Here is a 22,765-nt window from a genome sequence, read left to right as displayed (position 1 = left end):
CCCTTTCATCCAACTATCTCCGTACGAGCTTGGATCCCACGATTGAGGAATCCAATCGCTTACAAGTTAACTGACTACCGACTGAGAGGGCTCTAGGCTGTCCTCTGATATCACCTTCGGAGGGTGGGCGACGTGGCTATTGCGCATAGGTCAAAGACTTCGAATTTTTCAGTGGGTCGACAGTCGCACCTTTCGGTAAACTTGATATGGATAATTAGTTATATAATTTGAAAGGAGTTAGTCTATTCTGATTAGGGCGACAAACCGTTGCTCTAGGTAGAACGGTGGATCTACGCGGTATGTACGCTGTGTCCAATGTCAACGGAACACAGTCGATATGAGAATCAGTTGTATAGTACGCCCAAGAATTGGAATCGTCGGGCGGTTTGTGCGTAACGGCGCACGGAACGTTGGGCAGAAGGAAGAAAATAGCGGTGCAGAAATAGTATCAAATAGTCGCCAGTTCAGGGCGAGGCTTAGATCAATAGGATCTGAATTTTAGTCGTTACTCAGCTTGAGCCGCCGCCAAGGATGGAGAGGGCACTCAACGAAAAGGCTCAGCAGCTCTGAGCTTGGGCGGGACAGAACGAGCATATAACCACGTGCTGGGCGCAACCAATTGGACGTCGAGCTGAGGTTTGCGCAGGCGTTGTGGAACCAGAATCTGAGTAACAAAGGAGGTCAGTCAACCAGGCAAAAGACCAAGAGATGCAAGGTGGCAAGGAATTCAGAGGCCAGGAAAGGGAGAACAGAATACCAAATGAATAAGTAATGCAAGACTGATAACTTACCAAGAGGTTATCCCCACTCTCTGGCTCTCCGACTCAAGCTTGCGCTTACGACCGGGCGGACAGCTGTGACCTAGATTGCGGTCTTCCGTGGCGACTGGCAAGGAGATGATACTGGATCCACAAGCTCCATATCAAGGCAGCCTAGCTGGGTGGATTGCGCCTTAATGTCCCTTCGTGGGCCGCTGCGCGAAGGAGTGCAAGTGGCCAAGTTGCGCGGTGAATACAAAGGGTGCAATCACTGAAGTCAGGGGAGTTGGGGTTGGCTGGCATTGTGAAATCAGAACCTGAGTATCAGATGAATGTGATCAGCCAAGCACAAAAGGTCAAATGGATGGAAGTTGATAATAGATTCGGAAGGCAGAGCACGAAGGAGGAGGTAACTAACTTACTGAAGTCAAAACATCCGTTCTTCCCACTCCCCAGCTCTCCAGCTCAAGCTGGCATCCCTTCCTTCTAAAAGACGTGAATCAGGTCAAGGGTGACCTAGCGTGGCCGGTGGGGCTTCTCGAGAGTGCCTCGGCGTCGTCGAGCTGGGCGTCACTGCAGTTGAAAAGGCATTTAAGGCAGGAACTGTCATCTACGGCGGAAGAAAACTGACTGTTAACCTGAAATCACGGAGTGTCCTCTCGCAGCAGTCGAGACTCGATAGGAAGCAAGTGTCGCTGTTACTCGGAACAAGACGCCTGCCCCTGCACGGCCGTTTCCCAACTGAGCGACCCGCTGAGAGTTATTGTGTCCCCAGAGAACACTCGTCTCAGCAGTTCATGCCCGCGGCGAGCATGCCCCCGCAAAGGGGCTTACAGCCGAGAAACGCTGGGCAGGTTGTGGCCTGAGTCAGAGATTTGCGTGAGAAAGTCTTGGAAAAAAAGCTGCAAAGCTAAACACTCCTTTCAAGACTCAGCGCTTAACCCTAACTTTCAAGCTTCAACTCCAACTCCTTCATCCCAAAGTAACGCTACACAAACAGGACATGCGAATGGGAATTGGGAAGTATTCTACGCTATTGTTTCCCCACATTGCCAATTAACGATATCGGACAAAGATAGTTGACCCTCCTGCGGTTGGACGCCAATCCGAGTCCTTTGAAATTTACCTTGTTCACGAGTTGTTCACGCGATGGCGTTTAGTCCTGGTCTGATTCCTCCGGTGGTTGGGCATGATTAACAACAAAAATAAATTCAATTAGAGCCACAAACTATTGGAGAATCAAGGGCCCAAAAGGATGCACTAGCAAGTCCGCCTAGAGACAACTTGCATTCATGCCGCAATTCATCGTCCACCCTCTTGGCAAGCTTGCAAATATGTGCAATCTCTCGAGCAGACTAGCGTAGTTAGGCGCTCCGATGACCACGTCCTGGACAAATTTTTATTCGCGATCTAGGTTGTTTCCGCCTCGCTAATTTCCCAAGTTTCTGCAGGTGCCAAACTTCATTCAGGCTCTACCCAAGTTCTGAAGTTCATCGTCTGACTATCCCTGTCCGTATCCTGTGTTCTCCTGCACTCTTCTTCTCTATGACTTCAGGATCCTCAATTCGAAATTATATCGCCTTACGCGCCTCCAACACGCCTTCTTCCCAAGTTCGTCCTCCTTCACAAATATAACTTTCCTTATTTTCTAACCCGGTGTTCTCGAAGGCTCCAAATACTCACTAAATAACATCTTCTCTTTAGGCGACATCCACCCAGCAATGCAGACACTTAACAACCAATAGGAACACCAAGACAAGTTCAGATACCTCGGTTCTGATCCCAATGCAGACGTGCCTTTCCTCGATTCCGCGCACGATGTGTCTCTCAACTAGATGATTGCGGAGCTTCTTATGTTTGTTCTGCCAGCGTTGGGTCTTCGGACTCCCTCACACGTTTTCATTTATGCGTGTTTCCAAAGGGACTCAGGCAAGCACTTCGACTCGGCGCTTGGGAGATAGCGAGCGTTGCGGGTGTCAAGACGAGGGCTGGGCTAGTGTTGACGTTAGGCTTGTGCATCCTGAGAGGCTTTCGGCGCTTTTTGTACGTTTTCCTTTTTATCTTGTTAGGCGTCGGTCTAATGTGAAGAATTCGTACTACGCCCATAGATCCAACATCGCTCAAGTACTCAGTCTATGGTTAATGCTCCGAAGAGAGTGAGGATGGAGGCTGATTGGATGCGCGCTGGTCGGTTGTAGTCTTTCTGAAACTGGAACCGCATCCCACGCCGTCCGGGATAAAACTCGCCCACTGCTTGTGAACAAGAAGATGCAAAGAAGATGAGGAGCAGTGTCTGTTTGTTTATGTTTTAAAAACAGCTTATCGGAGTTTAAACATCCAACTACCACAATCTGGCGTCGTTTTTCCCTATCTTAATGGCCTGACTCCGTGAAATAGAGGTATTCACTGAGGTAATTTACTATTTCCTCTCACTTTTGGTACCTGATACGCGCTCACAGAGTTTCCTATGTCCATTGAATGTTATGTGAATCCCATCACTCGATTTTGAGTGTATGTTCTCGATAAACGTGCGTGTATTGCTCTCAGGAGCTGTGTATTGCAATGTTTCGGACTAGGGCATCTTGCATCAAGCTCATAACACGACTCTGCACTGAACTCGTAACGCGACTCAGGGAGGAGGGGCTGAAGCTCGAGAGCATAAATATGTGTGTCGACGATCCTGACGCGCTTTGAAAAACAGGCTGGTGTATCCCCTCGTTTCCAATCAGACAATGGGATTGACATGGGTACGTGCCTGTCTAGCCATGTTCTTTGTCCAGTTTAAGTCAATTTGACCCTCACAGGCGATCGGTTTCCTCGTTTTTGTTGAAAACAGATTGCACACAGTAAGCTGTTCATCAATATGTTCGCTCCTACGGCTGAATAGCCACATATGTGTCGCATTCTAAGCTTCCATACACCCCACAACACTCAATCCAGCGGGTCGATGCCTTCCCGGGTCATTTGGTGGCAAGTTTCCTGTTGCATCAAGAAAGTCCCCTTCGCGCTGACGTCGGTCATTTCAGTAACGCTGCGCAGCACTCACTCCATCTTGAAACGAGCGCGTTTTGTTGGCGCATTAATATGCGTTCGCTCCTGTCACACTCCAAATGATCCCAAAGCGGGGCCTAACAAGAATCGATTGACGGTTATGGCCAAGCGGTATTTTCCCGACCAACCTGTGATTTGCGTGATCTTACCTATATCTCAGCTGTGGGATGCGCAGAATCAGATTAATCGTCCCCATGGGATTGCATTTAGCCATACCAACAATGGCGTCATTCGGGATATGAAGATTTGGAAGGTATCGTCTCATCCTTCTCAGTGATGACCTCCTTATTGAGGGGCCCCTCTTCATTCAAAGCCCATAGCCTGGAACTCCCCAACGAGCGGTACTTCAAATATCCATGTGTTAAATAACAAGATCATCGCTGTGTCGAGCACTCAGGTACGAAGGCCATCTTCCCCTCGCCTTCGAAAATGGTATTGACGCATTTATCTAGTCCTTCCCATTCAACACGTGAGTGCGCTTGACGCTCTCTATTCTTTTGGTCCCACTTATGACACCGCTTGTGCTTCATTAGCGATGGTGAGCACCATCGTTTCCGTAGTTCGGTAAATAGACCGCTCAGTTGCCGAGTTACATAGGGTTTTCTGCTGGGGGAGCTAATATGATTCTCGAAGACAACCTTATCCAGAATGGCGACGACGGCCTTACTGTTGGAAGTGGCGCGTCTAATATTACCTTCAGGTATCTTGCAACCGTCTTTACCCTTTTTTTAGCTCCAATTTGTGAATGGCTCAATAGGAGCACCTATTGTGAAGGCGGGCATGGACTTTCGATCGGGTCCCTCGGAAAAGCTGGTCTGGTCGCCAATGTCCAAAACGTCCTGTGAAAATCTTTGATGTGTTGTATTGGCTCACAAACTCATCGTACTGATTAGCATTGAGAATATCCAGATGGTTGGTCTCCATCGTTGCCTGATACTTATTGAAATGAAGTATGATCTCTGCTTTTCCCAAGAAAAACAGATTATATGGCGCTCGATTCAAGAGCTGGGCAGGCGGCAATGTTCTCGCATGAAAGTAAGGTCTTTCTTTCTCCGACTTAACATCGATGAACAACCATATTTCAGCATTACATGGAAAAGCGTCGTCTTCGACAACGTTTCATTCCCCACAAGTGTTCTGCCTCTACAGTTTTTGCGTGTTTTCTGACCATCTTTCTATAGATCTACGTGACACAAGAGTACTCTTTCTACTATTGACTTTCCTCTCCTTGATTGATCGGTCGCGCTAGCTATTGGGATCTAGGCATGAGCTATTTCTCGTCAACATTACAATCTCCAATCTCCTAAATTTCATTTAGGCCGGTCCCTCTACAAGTGGCAACAACACCCGTATTCAAGACTTCATGTTCGAAAAATTTACAGGCATTATAAAAGAGTATCGTCCATTCATTATCTCCGATTTTCGTCCATTCTGACGCTTGACAGTATATCCTACGTGGAAGGGTCATGCATCACCAATCCCTGCTGGTTTGTTTTTCACCCGAATAAATACGGTATAGCCTCACTCTTGTTACTAATGGCTACGCGGTCCCCGGTGCGACAGGGAAAGAAGTCATTATATATGATCTTGCTCCCAACACCTGCACGTGACCCGTTCGTTCACTGCTCTTTTGTCTAACTTTGAGTGTTAGGCTCGAACATTGTCGCTAGCGACATCGTCGCCACCACGCAAACGTAACCTACAATACCAGATTCAAGTGTTGAAATGGCCTATACCTCCCGAACTCTAAGTAGCCTTGTTTGTTGATCAAGCAGAGGGCACGTATTGGGGTAGGTAAGCTGGATTATCAAGTCCGATTGAGGTGAATAAGTGGCGTACAAAAAAATTTCAATACATAAGAGATGCACGTCAGATGTATTTTGCGAGACGACAGCGGTGAGGGTGGAGCGTAAAGACAGCGCGGAAACCCTGTGCTAGCTGGGTGAACACGTGAGCGGTGAGCAACCACCGATGAGACTTTACCTGCCAGGTGGGGACATACCTCGAGCTCATCACCTCTTTCCCCTCCCTTCTTCTCAACTCGCCCTGCTCGCCCCTCACTACAATCCCCCCGATGCACGAAGTCTGAAGGGCATGGCGGTTTGCGCAGGGGCAATGTGAATGCAGATCTTTAATGCTGCGGAAGGAGATGGGAGTTGGTGAGAAAAATCAGGAAAAGAGGGTAAGAAGAGACGTACTAGTAATGGTACTGCGCTGGCGCTATTGTGCGTTGGTGGAATCGTGACATCAGAGTCCGTGGTGGAGTCGTTTTCCAGGCAGTCATCCTCATCAAGTGAGTCAGACCGCCTGCGATGTGAATATTTGTATCTGTCCTCACGCGTATCCATCCTCATGTGTATCCGCCCTCACGTATCCGCCCTCATGCGTTCCCCCCCTCCTCCCCGTCGCCCTCTCCACCATCTGGACCCTCCCCCCAATCTTCAACCACTCCCAGCGCAACCCTCAACTTTATCCACCCCCACATAACACACCCCACACAGCTCCTGGCTCTCGAGTGGGGGCAAACGATGCCTGTACAGTCGGGTGAGGAACAAAGTTTTAGGGATGTCTGCATTTGGACGGGGGAGGTTAGTGAGGTGCAAAGAAGATGAAGAAGAGAGATGGGGGGAGGGGAAGGGGACAAGGCGAAGGGAAACGATGTAAAAAAGCCGAGGAACGCACCTTCATAACCTAACGCACATATTCAGCTTGAGTTGTTCACGGAAACGAGGTGAATGCTCACCTACCTCAAAACACAGCTACTCCCAAAAACATGCGCATAAGTGACTCGGAATGACCATGATGCGCTCCGGTTCTCTGCCTCTGAACCAGGGTGGCCTAACGATAGTTGTGATTGTGGGATCCAGAGTGCTGTGGAAGCTAGTTGAACAGAGGGGTTTAGAGGGGCCGAGTGAAGAAATTGAGGGGCCAGAGCATAGTGGTAGTGTGGGGGCAAGAGAAGAAATTGAGGGGCCAGAGCATGGTGGTAGTGTGGGGGCAAGAGAGCGTGCCTCAAGAGCAAAGAGGAAAAGGTGTCCATTTAAGAGGAGTGCAGAAGCTGATTCGACGTGGGGTTGGGGAGTCGGTTCTCGGAGTGGAGAACATTGGGCAAACATGTTCTTTAAAGTGTGCATAACTGACACAGCAGGAGGGTGCAGACTGATGCAGAGGCGTTCAGCAAGATTGTATTTCCGAGTCGTTTGATTGTGTTGAGAACTCAAAGGGTCCAGCTCGATTTGGATTGATGACGCTGTTTTATTTATAATTAGCTCACTGTGGTTCGGTTTGGTTTTCCTCCATTTTCACCAGGATTGAAGCTTGACACCAACTTGACACGAGAACTCTCACCTGTGTTGTCCACCACCACCTTCCCGTATGCATGTCGTGATACATGCGTACCCTCTTACTCTCATCTGTGTAATGTTTCTCCGTCGAAAGACCAGATATGGTTATGGTGTAAAATCTAAAGCGACTTGATGTAAGCGACGACATCCCGAAAGTACACCTCAGAGACTTCTGACCCAACCATCACCTCGTGGCGCTTGAATGCGGGACGACCAGGTAGCGACTTATCGATCAACTTGTTCAGTTCCCCAGAGTTCTTGAAGGAGAGTCCGTGAGGTATGAGGGACGGTGAGCCCTTTTTATCTTTTGAGGAAAGACCACTCACCTCTTCAATCGCCATAAGCTCGTTGAAGGCCGTTGAGCTGGGACCTCTTAGCTGAGCCCATCGCGCGATCTCCCACTCCATTTGTGACGAAAACGGAGCAAACTGATTAATCCTACCGCCAACAGCTGCAGAGTACTGTGAATTTTGGTCGATGTTCCGCTGCGAATGCACTGCTCCCGCCGAAATTCCTGGAAATTGAATGACAAAGGGTCGGTTCTTGAGTGGTTCTTCCTCTCCACCATGTAGTCGAAGTGCTGGTTCATCATTGGCCGCCGTATGTGTATGCCCATCTTCCAGATCTGTCGCACCTGGTTGCTCACTTCCAGCGCGTTCAGGCTCCAATCCAGCTTCCGCCTCTGCAGCCATCACATCAATGTCAATTTCTTTGATTTCCTCCTCGACATCTCCATCCCCGTCACGGTCAGAGTCTGTACCGCCTTCCCCACTAGTCTCCACCATCTCCTCGCCATCGCCGTCGTCATCCAACTCAAAGTCACCCATCGTATAATCTTCGTAATCGTTGTAGAAGTCTCCAGCCACATCTATATGCATAGAAAAGTCATGAACAGGTTCGCTGGCATGTGCGTCAAGAATTGCTGGGCCGAACATGGGTACAGAGGGTGAACTCCCTCGTGCATCATCCGTTTCAGTTGCTGAATCGGATTCCAGCTCCTGTTCATGGTCGGCTCCCTTGTCCGAATCAGTGGAAAGGTCTTGCCCGTCATTCAGCAGAGCATGGTAGGCTTGACACCGTGGATTTTTGCTTTTTCTTAGGTGAGGCAGAATCCCACTTCGTTTGTATGCCTTCCCGCAACCCTCACAGATCGTTGACGGCATGATAATAGGTTGATAAGAACATGTCGGATTTGTCGGACACTGTACGCAACTTCAGGTTTCGGCGGTACGTCTCAAATGTGATTTTCTTTTGTTTACCAGAAAAACATGATCGTCGTATGATTCTGCGCGTTTCTTTTTCAACCCCATCATCAACTCCCTCCTCATCCCTTCTTTTATATCTATCTATTTTTCTACCAATTTTCTATCTTAATTCCAATGTCTACCAAAACCCCCTCAGCGCGGTCCAGAGCTACGCACCAAGACTCGTTCCCTGCGAGGGAGCGAGTATTCATCACCAAGTTGACGGAGGATCTACACCTGAGTGTGACGTGGGACGAGTTTGATGAGGAGGACAGGAATCTGGTGACGTGTCGGTTTCCGAGAGCGCTGGAATATGAGCCTGAGACGGGCGAGCAGAAGGAGGATAGAGAGTGGGAAGACGAGGATGAGGTTGAAGACGAGGAGAGCAGAGCAGTGGTTGATCGTGTGCTTAAGAAGTATGAAAAGGTGTCTGCTGAGGATGTGGATGCCGATGGGACGTTTGAGGAGTGGTATGAACGTTTTTGAAAGAGAAGATGGACCAGTGGAAGCGGGGTTATTATAAGGTTGGGATCTTTTTGTTGTTCTCAAGTTAAGTTTGAGCTGACAAGACACCAACACAGGGAAGGTAGGGATATCTTACAACAACCTGACTGAAATGGGTGATCTGATCTACCGACCTGCAGTGGGTCATGTACTATTACTACAGTGGAGTCGCATCGTCGGGATGGTTCTACCGTTCTTCAGGAAGAGTTCCAGGTTGTTTTTTTGAACACGTCTTTGAGGTTGACGGACGCTGATTTTGTGTTGCTGGGGATGTAGAACTGGACTGCGAAAGCGGCAGAGTACTGTGAGCATGTGAAGAATCCCCGCAGGCGGAAGTCCGGAGGTTTATGAGTCTGCTTTGAGGAACGTGAGAGGAGGTGAGTTCCGTAGGTCCTATCATCTTGGGTTTATCTGATGAGCTCTGGTAGACACGGTGTGTCGGTCGAAGAGATGGTTCAAGAAGTCAACAAGACCGGGGAACAACTTGAAAGTGCGGACAAGGCGCTCAAGGACATGGCCCAGCTCAACAAGGCACTCAAACCTTCTCCGATCAACCGCCTGGGCAAGTGGCAGGAGTTCTGGAGGCACATCGCGTTACGGTGTAAACTTGCGTTTGCATTCAATCTTTCGCAGAGGGGGTGTTATGGGAAGGTGTTGTCTAAACATGGTGCGCCAATTTTGATGTTGCGGGTAGGCCGCCTCCTTTTCTATGGGGGAATTTGGGGTACTGACGGCGCTGGTGAGCTTATGAACAAACGGATGACCGGACGTTGACGCAGAGATCGAAGGATAAATATTCACGCTTGTTGAGTGGGGGTTAAACGTCATTTTCGACGATTTGCTTGTTGTTGTCGCTTTGGGAGTCAATTGGATGTCCTTTGCGGCGTTTGGGTAAATTTTCTTCAATTCAGAGTCCAGACTCCAAAGTTATTGTTAATGTGGTTTGTAGATGAGTTTGGCGTGTTCATGGATGCTGTGAATCGTGGTATTAGTCTGAAGGTGATGGTACGGTGACCTTTCTTCCATTTCAATGTTTTGTGGCTCATGTAGTTGGTATCCACGTAGATTGATGCTGCAAACTCTTCCGACAAGAAACAGTACATCCTCATCACACCTCAAGACATGTCCAATATCCACCTTGCACCTACTGTGTGTGTTAAGTAAGGACTCTGTCTGATCCGGAGTGGGGGAACGATGTCGCCGTTTGGGTTGGCTGCCGCTTGATTTTGTTGGATGTGTTCTTGAATTGGTTGCTCGCATAGTACGATCGTTGATAACGAGTGGATTTTAAGGGAGACTGATCTTTGTAAGATTGAACCTGATGTACTACTGTCCGACAGAAAAAGTCTGCTAAAAAAAATCTAAACAAAAAGAGGGAAAGGTGCCTGCAAATCAGGACACCAGGGTGACACCAGCAGCGCTGTCATCAATGTCAGAAAATGAAATCTTCGATTTAATGTAGAACCATACGGGAGAGTAACGGTCTCGCCATTGTCATCTTTGATGACCAAGAGTTGTGTTCCCTGAGATAAGGGGTTTGTTCAGATTGAAAAAAAAAATTGAGGCGACAAGTAGACTTACATCCGGCAAGCGTCTAGAGGATTGCACCGTAGCGTAGATAATCGGGCCAGTAGAACACCAGTAGAAAACTCGGGTGCCAGTCTGTGTGGAGTGAGTACAGGGATAAAAAAGCACGGTAAAAACTGCTAACGGGGAATGCGTTCATGGCCGGGATAGTAGTAGTCGGGGTAGTGACCTGAAGAGAGCTTGACGAATACTGTTACTTATATGCAAACGAAAGTCGACCCCGGGATCGTAAGACAAGCAAAATCACAGAACATTCGGTGATAGGATTTCGCAAAGGCTCCCAGATGAGAAAGACATTTGCGTTCGAAATGGCAAGCACACGACGGTGAAGTGATTGAAACAAGCTGGTGGAAACTCAGGGAGATTAATCAAAGACTCGGAAGGCATCACCGACGGTGGCACCTTGATCGCTTCATAATATCTCCAAGTCATGGGAAATGAAGATCAGAAGAGATTTGAGGACAAGAAAGGAGGCATGCTCCCGCAAAATGATCTCCGCGGGATGAGAAATCCCTTGAGGAATCAAATTCGGGAGATCAATCAATCGAGAGGAACGAGTGACGGTCAAGTGTAGGAGATAACTTTCACCGCCGTGTGCACCTCAGACGCATGCAGGATGAGCATGTATTTCATGTCGAGGTGACATGGTTCAGGGACCAGAAGAGAGACCCCGATCGAAGAATGCAGTGCCCTCGATGTAATTTCCGATAAGCGTAAAAGGGTGGTGGGTTTGTGACGCTGCAGGGTGTGTGCAACACGTTGGTAAAAGGAAGATTCCAGCGTGGCTTTCAGATTAGATTTGGGCATGCGAAACATATGTCCGAGTCATACAATATGCCGGTCAGTGCTTATTATTCACCACAGTCACAATGCTGCCCAGCTTTAGCGGAAGCTCCGTCATTTTAGTGACTGGTTCCTATGATACGCTTCCGGGAGGCCTGGAGTCGCATCTGATCGTGAACCATTGAGCGCACAAGCCAAGCAGGCATGAGGTTTACTTTGTCGTGAAGTGATTTGCCGCTTTCTCACATCAGCAAGGGAATCGCCTCGCAATATCATCAGAGTGAGCTTACCTGCAGGAGAATCAATCAAACATCAAAGTTGCAGTAAGTAGTACTAAACGACTACGTTGCTCCATGTCGCGGACCACGGTATATGAGATAGGAAGTCCGTCTTCCGATCCAGTGCGTACTTGTCTCTAGGCTCCAAGGTATATGCTCAAGGGAATCAGCTGGCCTTCTTTGACGGTCGCAGCATGAATATCACCTCCGTCGCCTTCCACAGTGAAGGCAAATGGCTGGTCCCGGGAAGCGATGATCAAAATCTGGGAACTTCCAAGGAACTTCGGTGCGTGGTTATTTCTTTCCAGAAACGAAACGAACCTTGCGTTTATGTAAAGATGGATGAAGAGCACCCCACGAGCTTGGAGCGGCGCCATTGCGTACATGCGTACCCAAAAGCCTTGCAAAAGCCCAAACGTGTCACGTGAGTTATATGCTCGGGCTGAGAAGTGGGTTCATCCTGTTTGAGTGTGTGCGTTTCTTTTTTCCTCCCGCTCGTTCGCTTTTTATTCTTTCTTTTAGGTTCTGGGGTTGGGGCTCGAGTTGGATTTCTGCCACCGCCATTCGCATTGGAGGACACACGACAATACAGAAGAACGACAATACAGAAGACAAGGCATCATCGTCGTCCGTTGTACCCCGCACACACCCAACCTTGCTCGGACCTTGCTCTGACTCTGTTCAACACTACATAGTATGCTCGTCGCTTTTCCAGCACCTGTTCTTTCCGTCACGGCGGACGCTGTTAGGGAGCTTGAAGGAAGCGAGGCTTTGTCTGGCTTGTGGACGTGTGAGTTGCTTTCTCTTTTCTGGTTCCCTTTCTTTCGTTTTTCTTCCCCTTCTCTTCCTCTTTTCTTCTCTCCCCTCTTCTTTCCTCTCCAATCTCTACTTCAAATCTCTAACATACCTCACAGTATTCACGAAATGCAAAGAATCACTCAAAGACGGGCATAGACTCGAGAACATCTCTGGGAGGCTTTGGTATCGCGAATTGATGCCGGCCGGTTAACCATCAGAGAAGAAGTGCCCAGTCGAGAGAGATGGAGATGGAGATTATCGTCCGCTTACCTCGACTTTGGATATGGATGAGAGGGCATGTAAGTGAGTTTTTTTCGTGTCCCTTCCTTCCTTACACATAATAAACGACATCTGACTTGATATTTCATTTTCAGCCCTGCCACTTATACCCATGCACCGGTCCATCCCACTCATTCGCAAGCAGTCTACAATACGGAGATCCGGCTCCGTTAACCAGGGAACTTTGATGAGCGTTGGGAAGGGTTACTGTGACATGTTACCCCCACCCAACAACTCCCCTACAAGGAGCGGCATTGCGACGCTTTCGATATCGCCCGCTACCAGCCCCACAGATGCTGAACCCCGCTCGGTCAGGTACAACTTATCCATTCTACACCCCCCTTCCTCTCCCAGAGCCAACAACGACGAGGGAGACGGTCATTTCTCCTGCCGAGTTGTTACCTACGCCTGCTGGGAGGATGTTGCGGGCGGTTACGTGCCTTCTGGGACGGTTGCAGAGTCTTCTATGATTGGAGGCTCGACAGCAACAACGCAAGTATTGCCCTCTTATGTCGCTGGCCATCCATCTCCGTCATTATCAGATGTTGCCTCTGCACAAACATCTTTGTTATCCTCATCAATTCTGCCGTTGGTATCCCAACCGCCTTCTTCCACCATCTCTCCCCTGCCCTCGTCAACATCGGCCATCCCGTCAACATCAACATCGACATCAACCCAAATATCAACCAACCCCACACACACCGCCGCCACCAACGCTAGTCGTTGTGAATCCTACGCCTAATCCGACACCTCATCCTACGCCGCCTGCTACGCCTGCTCCTGTGCCTTTGGGTGTGGGGGAAAGGAGGACGAGTGAGCAGTATCTTACTTTGCCTGGACGAGTTGAGATGCTCGTGAGGGCGTCGGGAGAGGGTCGAATGTCGGCGGGTGAGGTTCGCGTTGAGGCTCGAGCGAAAGTGGATGTGTGCAAAGACGAGGTTGAGGCTCGGATACGCAAAGACAACCATGCTCAGTTTGATGACCAGGACGCAGACGAAGACGAAGATGCAGAGTCGAATAGCAGCAAACCGTGTCAACACCATCAGAAATACAACTCGACTTCTTCGACGAGCTCATGCGCCTCTTCGTCCGTGTCGGTGTTGACGGGTACGACAGGGGTTGCTGGTCAAACTGCTACAAATACAACGCGGCGGAGGACCACCTCCGTGGGTGCGTCGACCGACGGCGCGTAAAGGCTGAAAAATTGCTGCGGTACATCACCAATCGGAAGGAACGTACGGACCCTCCGATACCCAACCACCAATACAACCACCACCACCCAACAGGGTGCGCGATCCCTGAAGTGAATGGCATCAAGCCATTGCGCCGTTTCTGGAGACGCCCGCACTTGGAAGGACACCAGAGGGCATGGCGTCCTTCTTGGCGCTTGACAAAGGGCTTTCTGTGGGAGACGAAAAGGTGTTGGAGCAGTTGGCGAGTTTCACGGATCCTGCTAGCCCCATGGATTCTTCGTCACGACCGTCGAAACGCGCGAGATTGGAGGAGGGCGAGGATGAAGACACATAGTTATGGTGGAACGCCTTACCGGGGTTAGTGGCAAACGGAGTGACGGGTATCTCCTCGTCTTCGTCTAGTCCACCCAAACAATGCACTGTATCGGTTCAGACAAACCCAAAGTCGCTGTTGAGCGTGAGGAATGCGAATATCAAGACGATGAAGAAGGTGAGGGGGACGCATGCCAAGTTTGCTGCGTTGGCTACTACGATGACGACGACGGGTGGGGAGGAAGCGGTGCTGGATGGTGAGGTGGGAGGTGTTGGAGTTAGGTCCGTTTCCAGCTTCACATCTTCCTGTCCCGCTCGTCCGTTTGCTTGAATCGGTTCCCCACCTTTCATTTCCATTTATAGTCCTCGGCGCGCTCTAATACGATTCTTCTACACCTCTTTCTTTCTCTACCTGTGCACTGGTTTTTCACCTACCTGCCAACCTTTTCGTCTTTCTTCTTTCTTCTCGCGCCTTGTTCACCTTCAGAGCCACTTTATGATTCACCGTTCTGTGGGACTTCTTATGCTCTACGTCGGGCCCTCCTTTTTGTCTCCATTCTCCTCTTCTTGCTTCCTCTTCGACGTAGCCGCCGTTCTCTTCCTGCATTTGTGCGTGTGTCTTTCTGTTAGGTCTTTCTTATCGTCATTCAATCCTTCTTTCCCCCATCGTGTTCCTCTCGGCCTCTCTCATTCCCCATTTCCGTACTTCGATGTGGGGAAGGGTGGTGTTAAGCTGAACCTGGTGAAGGTGGATTGGAGCTGAGGGAGGCGTTGGCCCATGACAACACGCGTTAGCGGTTATACAAGAAACAAAAAAACCACGTATAGCATGCGTCGAAAATCCAGTTTTGATAAGGATGACCGTGGCCCCCACCACATTGGTGACGTCCTCAAACGGATCCAGACCTTCAAGTTGAGGACCCCTCAGGTAATAATACTCGGGGGAAGACGGGTCATCAAGCCTTCTGAAGTGGTCAACTCTGGAGATAGCCGACGATAAACCTTTGTGCATCTGGTGTGGCCCTCTCGACTTGCTCCGCTTCTACTTGCGGAGCTTGCCCTGTTATTCTGCCCCTTCACGACTCTATCGATCAGCCGTTCTCTTGTCGTTTTCAAGCTCAGGCTCTCTATGAAACTGTCCAAGCTTCGCTCCCCCTAATCTCGACTTTTCATCGTTTTCTATCTCAACCAAATCTGGGTGCGTGGATGCCATTGTATCGCACAAGACTATTATAATCTGATTATGTATCTACACAGTTAGATATACTGAGGAAACTCGTCAAAAAATCGAACCACAAGCCGTAGATAAAGATAATTCAAACCAAATGTTTTCGATAAACGAAAAAGCGAACGAAAGCGAAAGCGAAATCAAGGGGGCAAGCTTGTACTCGACAAGCTGAATAGAGGCGGGGAAGAGGTATAGATGCGGCAAGCCGACATGGCACTGACGGATTGTACCAAGAAAACGACGTGATAGACGTAAGTGAATTGTGATGCTGGAGATTATGTGGACGATGCTGATGCGATGGATGTTGCTCATTAGTGGTTTGAATATGTGCTGAGGGTGCACCGATCGACGGCGCGGGTATGGTCGTACATGAGATACACGAACAGGAGTGGAATGATGCGCGATGCGTGAACAAAGTGAATTGATGGTGCGCGAGCTGTCAAATGCCGGGTGGTCGTGAATTAGCACGAAGGGTGCGTGGTTGCAAAGGTTCTTGGGTGCGAACGGTCTTTTCAAGTCCACACAGCTTCGCCCCTCATCCATAATACACCCTAAACCAGTTCGTCAATCCCGCTCTCCGAAAAATGACAACGGAAGGACAACTCACCCCCTTGAAGTAGTCGATATCGGCTTAAAATCCGTCCTTCCGCTCTCCACAAAGAGCGCGAGCACACTCGCCCAATCGTCCCTCGAGTCCCACGTAATCTTCGCAGGCGGATCGACTTCAACGGGCATAACTTGGGAGACACCGCCACATTGGATAATGACGACGGGCGTGCCAATGCCCCCGCTATACCTGCACCGTTCCTCGCGCCGCTGGATGTCAGCTATGACGAGCGGGTCATGGACGTAGGTCCTCGGTACAATGTGGGTCGAGAGTATCGAAAATCTGCCAGAGGACGTGTGAGCATCGATGGAGTGCACGGGAGGAAAGGAACATTGGACTTACCGACGATGCGACTCAGCGTGAGGATGGTAGCTCAAGTCAATGAGCAATGCGTTTTGCCTAATATTAGCCGGGACACGTTTGAGTTGCAACGCCTGGAAACCAGCCCAGCCCAACAACGCCGTATGGGCAGAAGCGAACTTGCGGAGGTTCTTCGCGAGGTGTTCGTCTGCGGCTGGGGAGGAAGACGCAGCGGCAATGGCGGCTTTGGATACCGACCGCGGTGTGCTGACAGATTGCTTTATGGTGGGGCCAGTGGTCGCGTTGGCAGTCTTGTGACTGTGGAAGACAAGCTCGTCAGAGGGCGAGCTACCACCGGGGACTGACAAGGCTCACACAATATTGGGTCGTCAGCTGGGGGGAGTCACGTCAAGCTTCATGAAGGCAAGAAGAGAAGGACGACGTACACAACCTCCACAGAAGCGGAACTTAAGAGATTGGGTCTCTGGAGTACGGCATTGGTCGCAAATACGGTATCCCCGCTGTCGTTGCTGGGGGTGAACAGGAGGAGTGTGGTAGTTGGCAGCAGCGGGCTGAAAGTACGTTTCATGTACCACTTGAAAGAACACGTTCAGACACAACGGCAAGAGAAATTAATGAGCGCACGTTAATATCACTCCACCAATCAGACCCTATTGTTCCGGCGCACTCTGAGAAGTAGATTTCCTGAAAGCTGAGTTGATAGTGAATCTAGCTCGAACGCCAAAACGTACCTTGGCTGGGAAGGAGTTGTGGAAGGAATCTTGGTTAGAAACAGCTCCAGCGTAGCAATGAAACGCCACGCCGGCGAAGGAGTTTCCAGCGTCCTGCATCTGAGAACAGAATTGAAGTAAAGTTCACGGAACTGTGATTGTACGTACCAGAGGTCCAGAGCCACTGGGTATTCCCCAGCGTCATCCCAGTTATGCTGTAAATCTTGTCATCAGAGTGTTTGGAAATCATAAGGAATGAGGTACATACCTCGTAACCAATGACTCTGACAGTTGAAAGACCGTTGATATTGAGGAGCGTACGCAGTGCGGCGCCAATCAGAGCTTCAATAGCGGGCGACATTGTGCAGGTGGGGTATGTAGGATTGTTATTCTGGGGTTCATTCTGAAAGACTCAGGCCAGCTTGCATTTGACGATGGATATCGATCAGCGTACCTGAATAGATATTGCATAAATGGCGATTCCTTGACTTTGAAAACCTTGTACGGCTTTGAGAAGGTACGTAGGATCTGTAAATCAGATAAGAAATAGAATGCGGTAGCAGATGATAAGTTCTTACAAGTAGGGACGTATTTTGACTGTAAGGATCCGCCATTCATACTCCCACTATCTTTCATCCAACCTGGCTAGAAAGAAGTGAGTGGATGTCGAGGGGGGAACTGGTGCACTGACCGGGGACCGTGGGATGATGTGGACTTTGAGATTAGAATTGATCCCCCGAATATCCTTGAGAACGGAAAAAACATAGGATGGGACCTTGTTGATATTGAAGTTGCTGAAAGATGTATCACCGCTGCTGTCGTCTAGACTATAAACTAAAATTCTGAGAGATCAGCGTCAGAGAAGCTTGAGGCTTCGATTGACTCACGGTTCGCAGAAAAATCAGAGGCTCCAACTGTAACACGAATGTAATTGAGACCAGCGGCGTTAGCGGCATACTTTGGGGAGAACATATGATTCAGCAACGTCCAGTAATTTTGAGAGTTGGTTGACTAAAGGGAGCTATGAGAGCGATCGAACAGGTATGTGGTTCCGTCGACCTTCAAGTTGTTCAAAACGAGAGCAGATGAGTCGGCTGTGAAATGGATAAAGTAGTCGATGTAACAACCACAGCACAACAGTTGATCGACTTACTGAGAGAGCCTCCAAAACCAGCAATAGTCTGAAATTTTATCGCATCGTTGACGATGATATCCGCGCTGCCAATCGGACCTGGCGTGACGAAGTTGATGGGGGAAGTAGGAGACAAGGAGCTGAAGAGCTTTGAACGATCCCATGTTGTTTGCCACTATCAGATCAGAAGTATGTATGTACGGCGAAGGAAGATTGAGGAGCGAACGCTCACAATATCCCAAATTTGCTGAGAAGCCGCAGAGCCAGCTAAGACAAGAGATATGAGGATGGGGAAAGTCTGCATGATGCGATTGATAGAAAGGAGACCCGCACCTAAAGCCTTTATATTTTGGTTGGATCGTTTTCTGGCGCGTTGAAAAGGCATTGCATACACACAGGGTCGTCATGCGGATAGCACCGCGTGCAATACCATATGGCGACCTCCCCCAGCAGCAATTAATGGCATCATTGGTGAATGATTAATGACGGTTGATCAACCCACCCACCATTATTGCGACGCAGGTCACATTCCACTGGCCATGCGGATTTGCGTCCCTTATGCGAATCTATAGGTCAACCTTTGAGAAGTATGGCGAGGCGTTAAAGTTATGTGAGAGCTGTAGTTGATGTTTACGAACCGCGATCCATCGCTTAAGAACATGTCGTCTACCAGGGTGTCCCCGTTGATGATGATACCGATACGCAGAGCGTGATAAATCTCCTTTATGTCGAACTTGTCATCGGTATGATGGCGGTTTGAGAACTTCAACGTAGGAACACGGGTTCAATGAGGGAGAAGAATGAACGACAAAGAAAACTTCGATATCTGATGCTGGTAGCTCACCTGCTCATCATCTAGAAAGTATACCGGGGTACTGATGGTCCAATTCGATCAGGTGCCACAAACTTTTCAGTCAAAGGAAGCGGACCTAAGTTGACGGGCTCAAGCTCGAGAAAGCGTACTTAACTGGAGCTCCTCGGTCAAGAACCCACTCGGCGACACTGATTGTTCAAAATGGGCGCGCAGCATACTTTTGGCCACCTGCAACTGGATTCTCCTGGACTAGTTGTTGTTCGAGATCTCCAGAATTCTTGACGGAGACATCTTGTAATAGGTGAAATTTGCGTTATCGGAATCCAAGTAGACCGTGCGCGTGAGGTAGTACTTTCGCATCCTCATATATTCGTTCGTGAAGAGAAACTAGAGAGAGAAGCAAAGTTACTAACACGCCGGAGAAGCCCGTTGTCATTTGTAGTATCGGCGTTGTCGGATCAATTCTCGATTTTGTTACAATTTTGCCTTGCACCTCGTGTGTTAACTTTGATTCGAAATTTCTACAGTACTTATGTGCAAGGAATGGATGAGAGGTACAGTGAAAATGAATAACATAAGTTGATCATATCTATATGTTGTGATGCCAATGGAGCAAGAAAGAGGAGACAATATAATAATAGCTACAATGATTTGCCAAGATGTGTTCGAAGAGATGAAGTCGAAGAGTAAAGAAAAACGGCAGAGAGAGTGGAAGAAAGAGAACAAATATTAACCCAGGAAGACAGCAGATATCACGATCGTCTTCCAATGTGGCGATCTTCCTCATGGTTCACCTCTATCCGATCCCAATCGTCCGGGCTAAAGTAGAGACTAGGATGGTTGAACTGATGTTCATGGGCCTCCCAACCAGGGGCTTCGTACCATGCCGGGATTGGTGCTGACACCGTCGCGTTAACGGCTGATGAAGTTTGTCGATGGGAAGTTTCGTCATACTTATAATCGCCAGCCCAACCAGACAAGGTGGAAAATGACGAAGCGGGGAGCGGTGCGGATGGGGAGGTGTAGAAGTAGTTTGAGGGGTCTGTCGACACAGGTGGCGGGATAGGGTCGAGAGAGGGACGTCGGTCTCGGAATGCATATGAGGATCTTGTATGACGGCGACGAGGCCTTGACGATTGGGGTTTGTTGACCAGGTGACGAGCTCGCTGCCGTCGTTTGGGAGTTCGAGAGACGCACCATATTGCTGAGTGAACAAAATTCAAAATCAGCTGTCAAGAAGACAAGAAGCGAGGCACAACGGCGCACCTCGATGTACTGATAATCGTACTGTCCGACAGGATCTTCATATCCCATCCCATCAGCGATCATCGGCCGCTCACAGCCCGAGTCAGCGATCTGGTCTTCCAAACCCGACGACAGCCACCAGTACCAGCCCTTTTGGGATAACTCACTCCTTCGACGTGCTTCTTCATCCTCAGACTGGAGATGTCGAGGGCCGTAGGATGTAAAGGGAGTGCAGAGGAGTGGGAATAAGGCGGCGGTATCTCTTTGAGAATAGGGAGGACGACGCAATGATGGTGTGCCTGGTGTACCCATCCTGCTGGCTTCCCCGTCTCCTGGCGACGTGGCGTCGGATGGAAGAGTGATTGTAATTGCCGGGAGTGTTGAGCGCGGGTTGCTTGACGGAAGGGAGAGAGAGCGTTTGAACATGTGGGTTAGTGGGACTGCGGAGAGGCCTACAGGAAGGGGAGGTAGAGTCTCGCTGCAAAACATCTTGCATTGGGGTTGTCTCGATGTGAGTGGTGACCCGAGGGATAGAATCGACGGCAGGGATCGTCGTCTTTCGAGAGCGGCGGGGTCTGGTGGAGGAGGATGAAGGCGAGAGCTCGGATTTTTCTTTCTGGCCCATCATCATTCCCTCCCACTCACAGCCTTCTCCAAATCCGCGCCCTTCTTTCCCTCCACAAGCAAGTTCGCAATTTTCTCGCACCTCGACTCTTCCTTGCCCTTTGCCTGTGCTTTGCGTTTCCTCCCTTTGGCTGAATCCTCCGTTTCGTCCCCCGCGCCGACATCACCATCGTCAGGCTCTGGAAGCGAAGCAAGCGGGTGTTCTTGCGCCGTCGTCATAGTAGGGGAAGACGAAGATGAAGAGCTACCCATCGACGTAGTCGAGAAATACGCCGAAGTGGGCGTGATGAGGGATGGCGTCGAAGCCACCATAGCCGTCTGTGTCTGGATCGTAGGCCTGATCGCTGGAAGCTGGGTGGGTGAATGCGGCCGACGACGGGGAAGGTGGTATGCGGTGCATGTGGGCTCAGAAGGAGGTTATGGACGGGTACACCGGCATCAGTTATGTTCCTTGCACCCAGAGGACTGGGACTCCTGCTTCTGAAACTCAACGGCCACTGCTCCGAGAGGCAGGGGGGCTCTACAGATACTTGTTCCTCTGGATGCGAGTCGTCGATGGACGCTAGGATGGACGCGGCAGAGTCGAGAACGGAGGGAACAGACTGCTCGATTTCTTCAGTCGACTTTGCGCGTGATACTCTGGGGGTTGGGCGGGTGATGGGGGAACGTGGGCGGAGGGGGGATAACGGGAGGTTCAATGACCCGTTCGAAGTTCGCCGATGAAGACGAGCGGCTGTGGTTATCGTGTCAGATCGGGGTACATGTGAGTGAAAGAAAAAGACACGTACACCAAGGTGGGCGATGAAGGGATTGAGTTGGGTGAACGTGATCCGAGTCGGGGTTCGTTTGAGCTTAGGCTGCGTTGGGGGTGTTTTGTAGGTGAGCCGAGGCCGGATGTCATATGGCATAAATCGACGGCTGGAGGAGAGTGGGCACGAAGAGTGGCTGCATTGCTCATTAGCGGTGGCATGCGGAATGAAGAGGACGAAGACTTGCAAGAGAGGGATTCTGGTGATGATACCATGATGGTAGACGTTAGCCGACAGAAAGGTGGTTGATTGTGGTGGTTGATATGAAGGACATGTTGTGTGTTACTTGTGGGGGCCGGCAATGCCTGCAAAATCAGCGTGACGCTTGTCCTTGTTTGGCTCTCACCAAAATCTAACATCTCGGTAGTATTAGGTCATCACGGAGTGGTTTTTGGATCGTTTGCATTGTAGATCGTCCGCCCAGCACATTCGTGTCTCTTCAAAGTAATAAAAAATGTAATTTACATGATTAAGATCAATGTTTAATAGGCGAGTTCCATATCTGTGTCACTATCATTGGGGGCCGGCAACGCCTGCAAAATCAGCGTAACGCTTGTCCTTGTTTGGCTCTCACCAAAATCTAACATCTCGGTAGTATCAACGTTCTATTCAAGGGTATGCTAGTTTTCCTTTGAAAGGTATGTTAGCTTTATGTTCGTCTCATAGATTTACACATTTATATAGACGTTAACTAATATGTTGATAGACGTCGAGGTATATGGAATGCGGAGGCATGTCAACTTGCTTTGACCGAGTCGCGTAGGAATCTTCTTGGAGTTTTCGCGATTCCGAGTGTAGTGCCTTGAAATATACAGGGTATGTTGGTTTCTTCAAAAGTCTTTCAGAAATGCTGACTTACCGTCGTCTAGCACATTGTCATCCAGCTGTCGTTCCGCAGCTCCTCCTCATTGCCCTGTCTCCTCCCTCAACCCAAGAAGATGTATCGCTGTCCGCCAAACATCCCTCTCCCGCCCAACGGAAGATGGGATATTGTACGGATCTAGCTCCTTCTCGTTGACGCTCTCTTAGCCCTTCACATTATTTTGTTTCATTCCCAGCTGTGAGACAACATATCGCTATCTACGTCTTGAGACTTGAACCCAGCAGACCTCCTCAAAGTTTATTGCGATTCCGTCTCAGACAT

General features: G+C 49.5%; 9 protein-coding genes across 9 annotated transcripts; 3 read left to right on the top strand and 6 right to left on the bottom strand.

The window, feature by feature from the left end:
- Window positions 1-3,651: 3,651 nt before the first annotated feature.
- On the top strand, window positions 3,652-5,000 carry LACBIDRAFT_303091 (glycoside hydrolase family 28 protein; the record flags this gene model as incomplete). Its single annotated transcript, XM_001883940.1, has 9 exons — window positions 3,652-4,062; window positions 4,123-4,206; window positions 4,262-4,278; window positions 4,343-4,347; window positions 4,407-4,509; window positions 4,567-4,650; window positions 4,703-4,844; window positions 4,895-4,941; window positions 4,991-5,000. 9 exons carry the CDS (start codon window positions 3,652-3,654, stop codon window positions 4,998-5,000), a joined length of 903 nt encoding a protein of 300 aa, XP_001883975.1.
- A 940-nt stretch (window positions 5,001-5,940) lies between these two features.
- On the bottom strand, window positions 5,941-6,163 carry LACBIDRAFT_303090 (uncharacterized protein; the record flags this gene model as incomplete). Its single annotated transcript, XM_001883829.1, has 2 exons — window positions 5,941-5,946; window positions 6,008-6,163. 2 exons carry the CDS (start codon window positions 6,161-6,163, stop codon window positions 5,941-5,943), a joined length of 162 nt encoding a protein of 53 aa, XP_001883864.1.
- A 330-nt stretch (window positions 6,164-6,493) lies between these two features.
- LACBIDRAFT_303089 (uncharacterized protein) lies at window positions 6,494-6,849 on the bottom strand (the record flags this gene model as incomplete). The annotated part of the gene is made up of 2 exons (XM_001883828.1): window positions 6,494-6,500; window positions 6,557-6,849. 2 exons carry the CDS (start codon window positions 6,847-6,849, stop codon window positions 6,494-6,496), a joined length of 300 nt encoding a protein of 99 aa, XP_001883863.1.
- Window positions 6,850-7,272: 423 nt separating this feature from the next.
- On the bottom strand, window positions 7,273-8,316 carry LACBIDRAFT_329698 (uncharacterized protein; the record flags this gene model as incomplete). Its single annotated transcript, XM_001883827.1, has 1 exon — window positions 7,273-8,316. One exon carries the CDS (start codon window positions 8,314-8,316, stop codon window positions 7,273-7,275), a length of 1,044 nt encoding a protein of 347 aa, XP_001883862.1.
- A 216-nt stretch (window positions 8,317-8,532) lies between these two features.
- LACBIDRAFT_329697 (uncharacterized protein) lies at window positions 8,533-10,175 on the top strand (the record flags this gene model as incomplete). Its single annotated transcript, XM_001883939.1, has 9 exons — window positions 8,533-8,875; window positions 8,979-9,040; window positions 9,178-9,205; window positions 9,231-9,278; window positions 9,350-9,568; window positions 9,596-9,640; window positions 9,851-9,906; window positions 9,967-10,050; window positions 10,164-10,175. 9 exons carry the CDS (start codon window positions 8,533-8,535, stop codon window positions 10,173-10,175), a joined length of 897 nt encoding a protein of 298 aa, XP_001883974.1.
- Window positions 10,176-10,293: 118 nt separating this feature from the next.
- Window positions 10,294-10,627, bottom strand: LACBIDRAFT_303084 (uncharacterized protein; the record flags this gene model as incomplete). The annotated part of the gene is made up of 4 exons (XM_001883826.1): window positions 10,294-10,321; window positions 10,372-10,424; window positions 10,483-10,563; window positions 10,613-10,627. The coding sequence occupies 4 exons, from the start codon at window positions 10,625-10,627 to the stop codon at window positions 10,294-10,296; spliced, it is 177 nt and encodes a 58-aa protein (XP_001883861.1).
- A 1,116-nt stretch (window positions 10,628-11,743) lies between these two features.
- On the top strand, window positions 11,744-14,894 carry LACBIDRAFT_329696 (uncharacterized protein; the record flags this gene model as incomplete). The annotated part of the gene is made up of 13 exons (XM_001883938.1): window positions 11,744-11,835; window positions 11,888-11,973; window positions 12,000-12,021; window positions 12,072-12,176; window positions 12,245-12,339; window positions 12,464-12,553; window positions 12,581-12,646; window positions 12,722-13,345; window positions 13,470-13,796; window positions 13,913-14,176; window positions 14,253-14,309; window positions 14,719-14,740; window positions 14,762-14,894. 13 exons carry the CDS (start codon window positions 11,744-11,746, stop codon window positions 14,892-14,894), a joined length of 1,983 nt encoding a protein of 660 aa, XP_001883973.1.
- A 1,000-nt stretch (window positions 14,895-15,894) lies between these two features.
- Window positions 15,895-18,433, bottom strand: LACBIDRAFT_303080 (glycoside hydrolase family 30 protein; the record flags this gene model as incomplete). The annotated part of the gene is made up of 16 exons (XM_001883825.1): window positions 15,895-15,910; window positions 15,967-16,248; window positions 16,309-16,577; window positions 16,642-16,659; window positions 16,713-16,861; window positions 16,955-16,971; window positions 17,019-17,111; window positions 17,166-17,212; window positions 17,266-17,400; window positions 17,452-17,525; window positions 17,576-17,642; window positions 17,689-17,831; window positions 17,885-18,008; window positions 18,057-18,091; window positions 18,151-18,304; window positions 18,362-18,433. 16 exons carry the CDS (start codon window positions 18,431-18,433, stop codon window positions 15,895-15,897), a joined length of 1,695 nt encoding a protein of 564 aa, XP_001883860.1.
- A 1,262-nt stretch (window positions 18,434-19,695) lies between these two features.
- On the bottom strand, window positions 19,696-21,720 carry LACBIDRAFT_329694 (uncharacterized protein; the record flags this gene model as incomplete). Its single annotated transcript, XM_001883824.1, has 7 exons — window positions 19,696-20,030; window positions 20,141-20,147; window positions 20,210-20,640; window positions 20,830-21,056; window positions 21,122-21,449; window positions 21,515-21,545; window positions 21,601-21,720. 7 exons carry the CDS (start codon window positions 21,718-21,720, stop codon window positions 19,696-19,698), a joined length of 1,479 nt encoding a protein of 492 aa, XP_001883859.1.
- Between the last annotated feature and the right edge of the window lie 1,045 nt (window positions 21,721-22,765).

This window comes from Laccaria bicolor, genomic scaffold, assembly GCF_000143565.1.
Source record: "Laccaria bicolor S238N-H82 LACBIscaffold_23 genomic scaffold, whole genome shotgun sequence".
Lineage (NCBI taxonomy): Eukaryota > Fungi > Basidiomycota > Agaricomycetes > Agaricales > Hydnangiaceae > Laccaria > Laccaria bicolor.
Note: the sequence above shows the minus strand (reverse complement) of the source record. Positions and strands in the feature narration are given on the sequence as shown.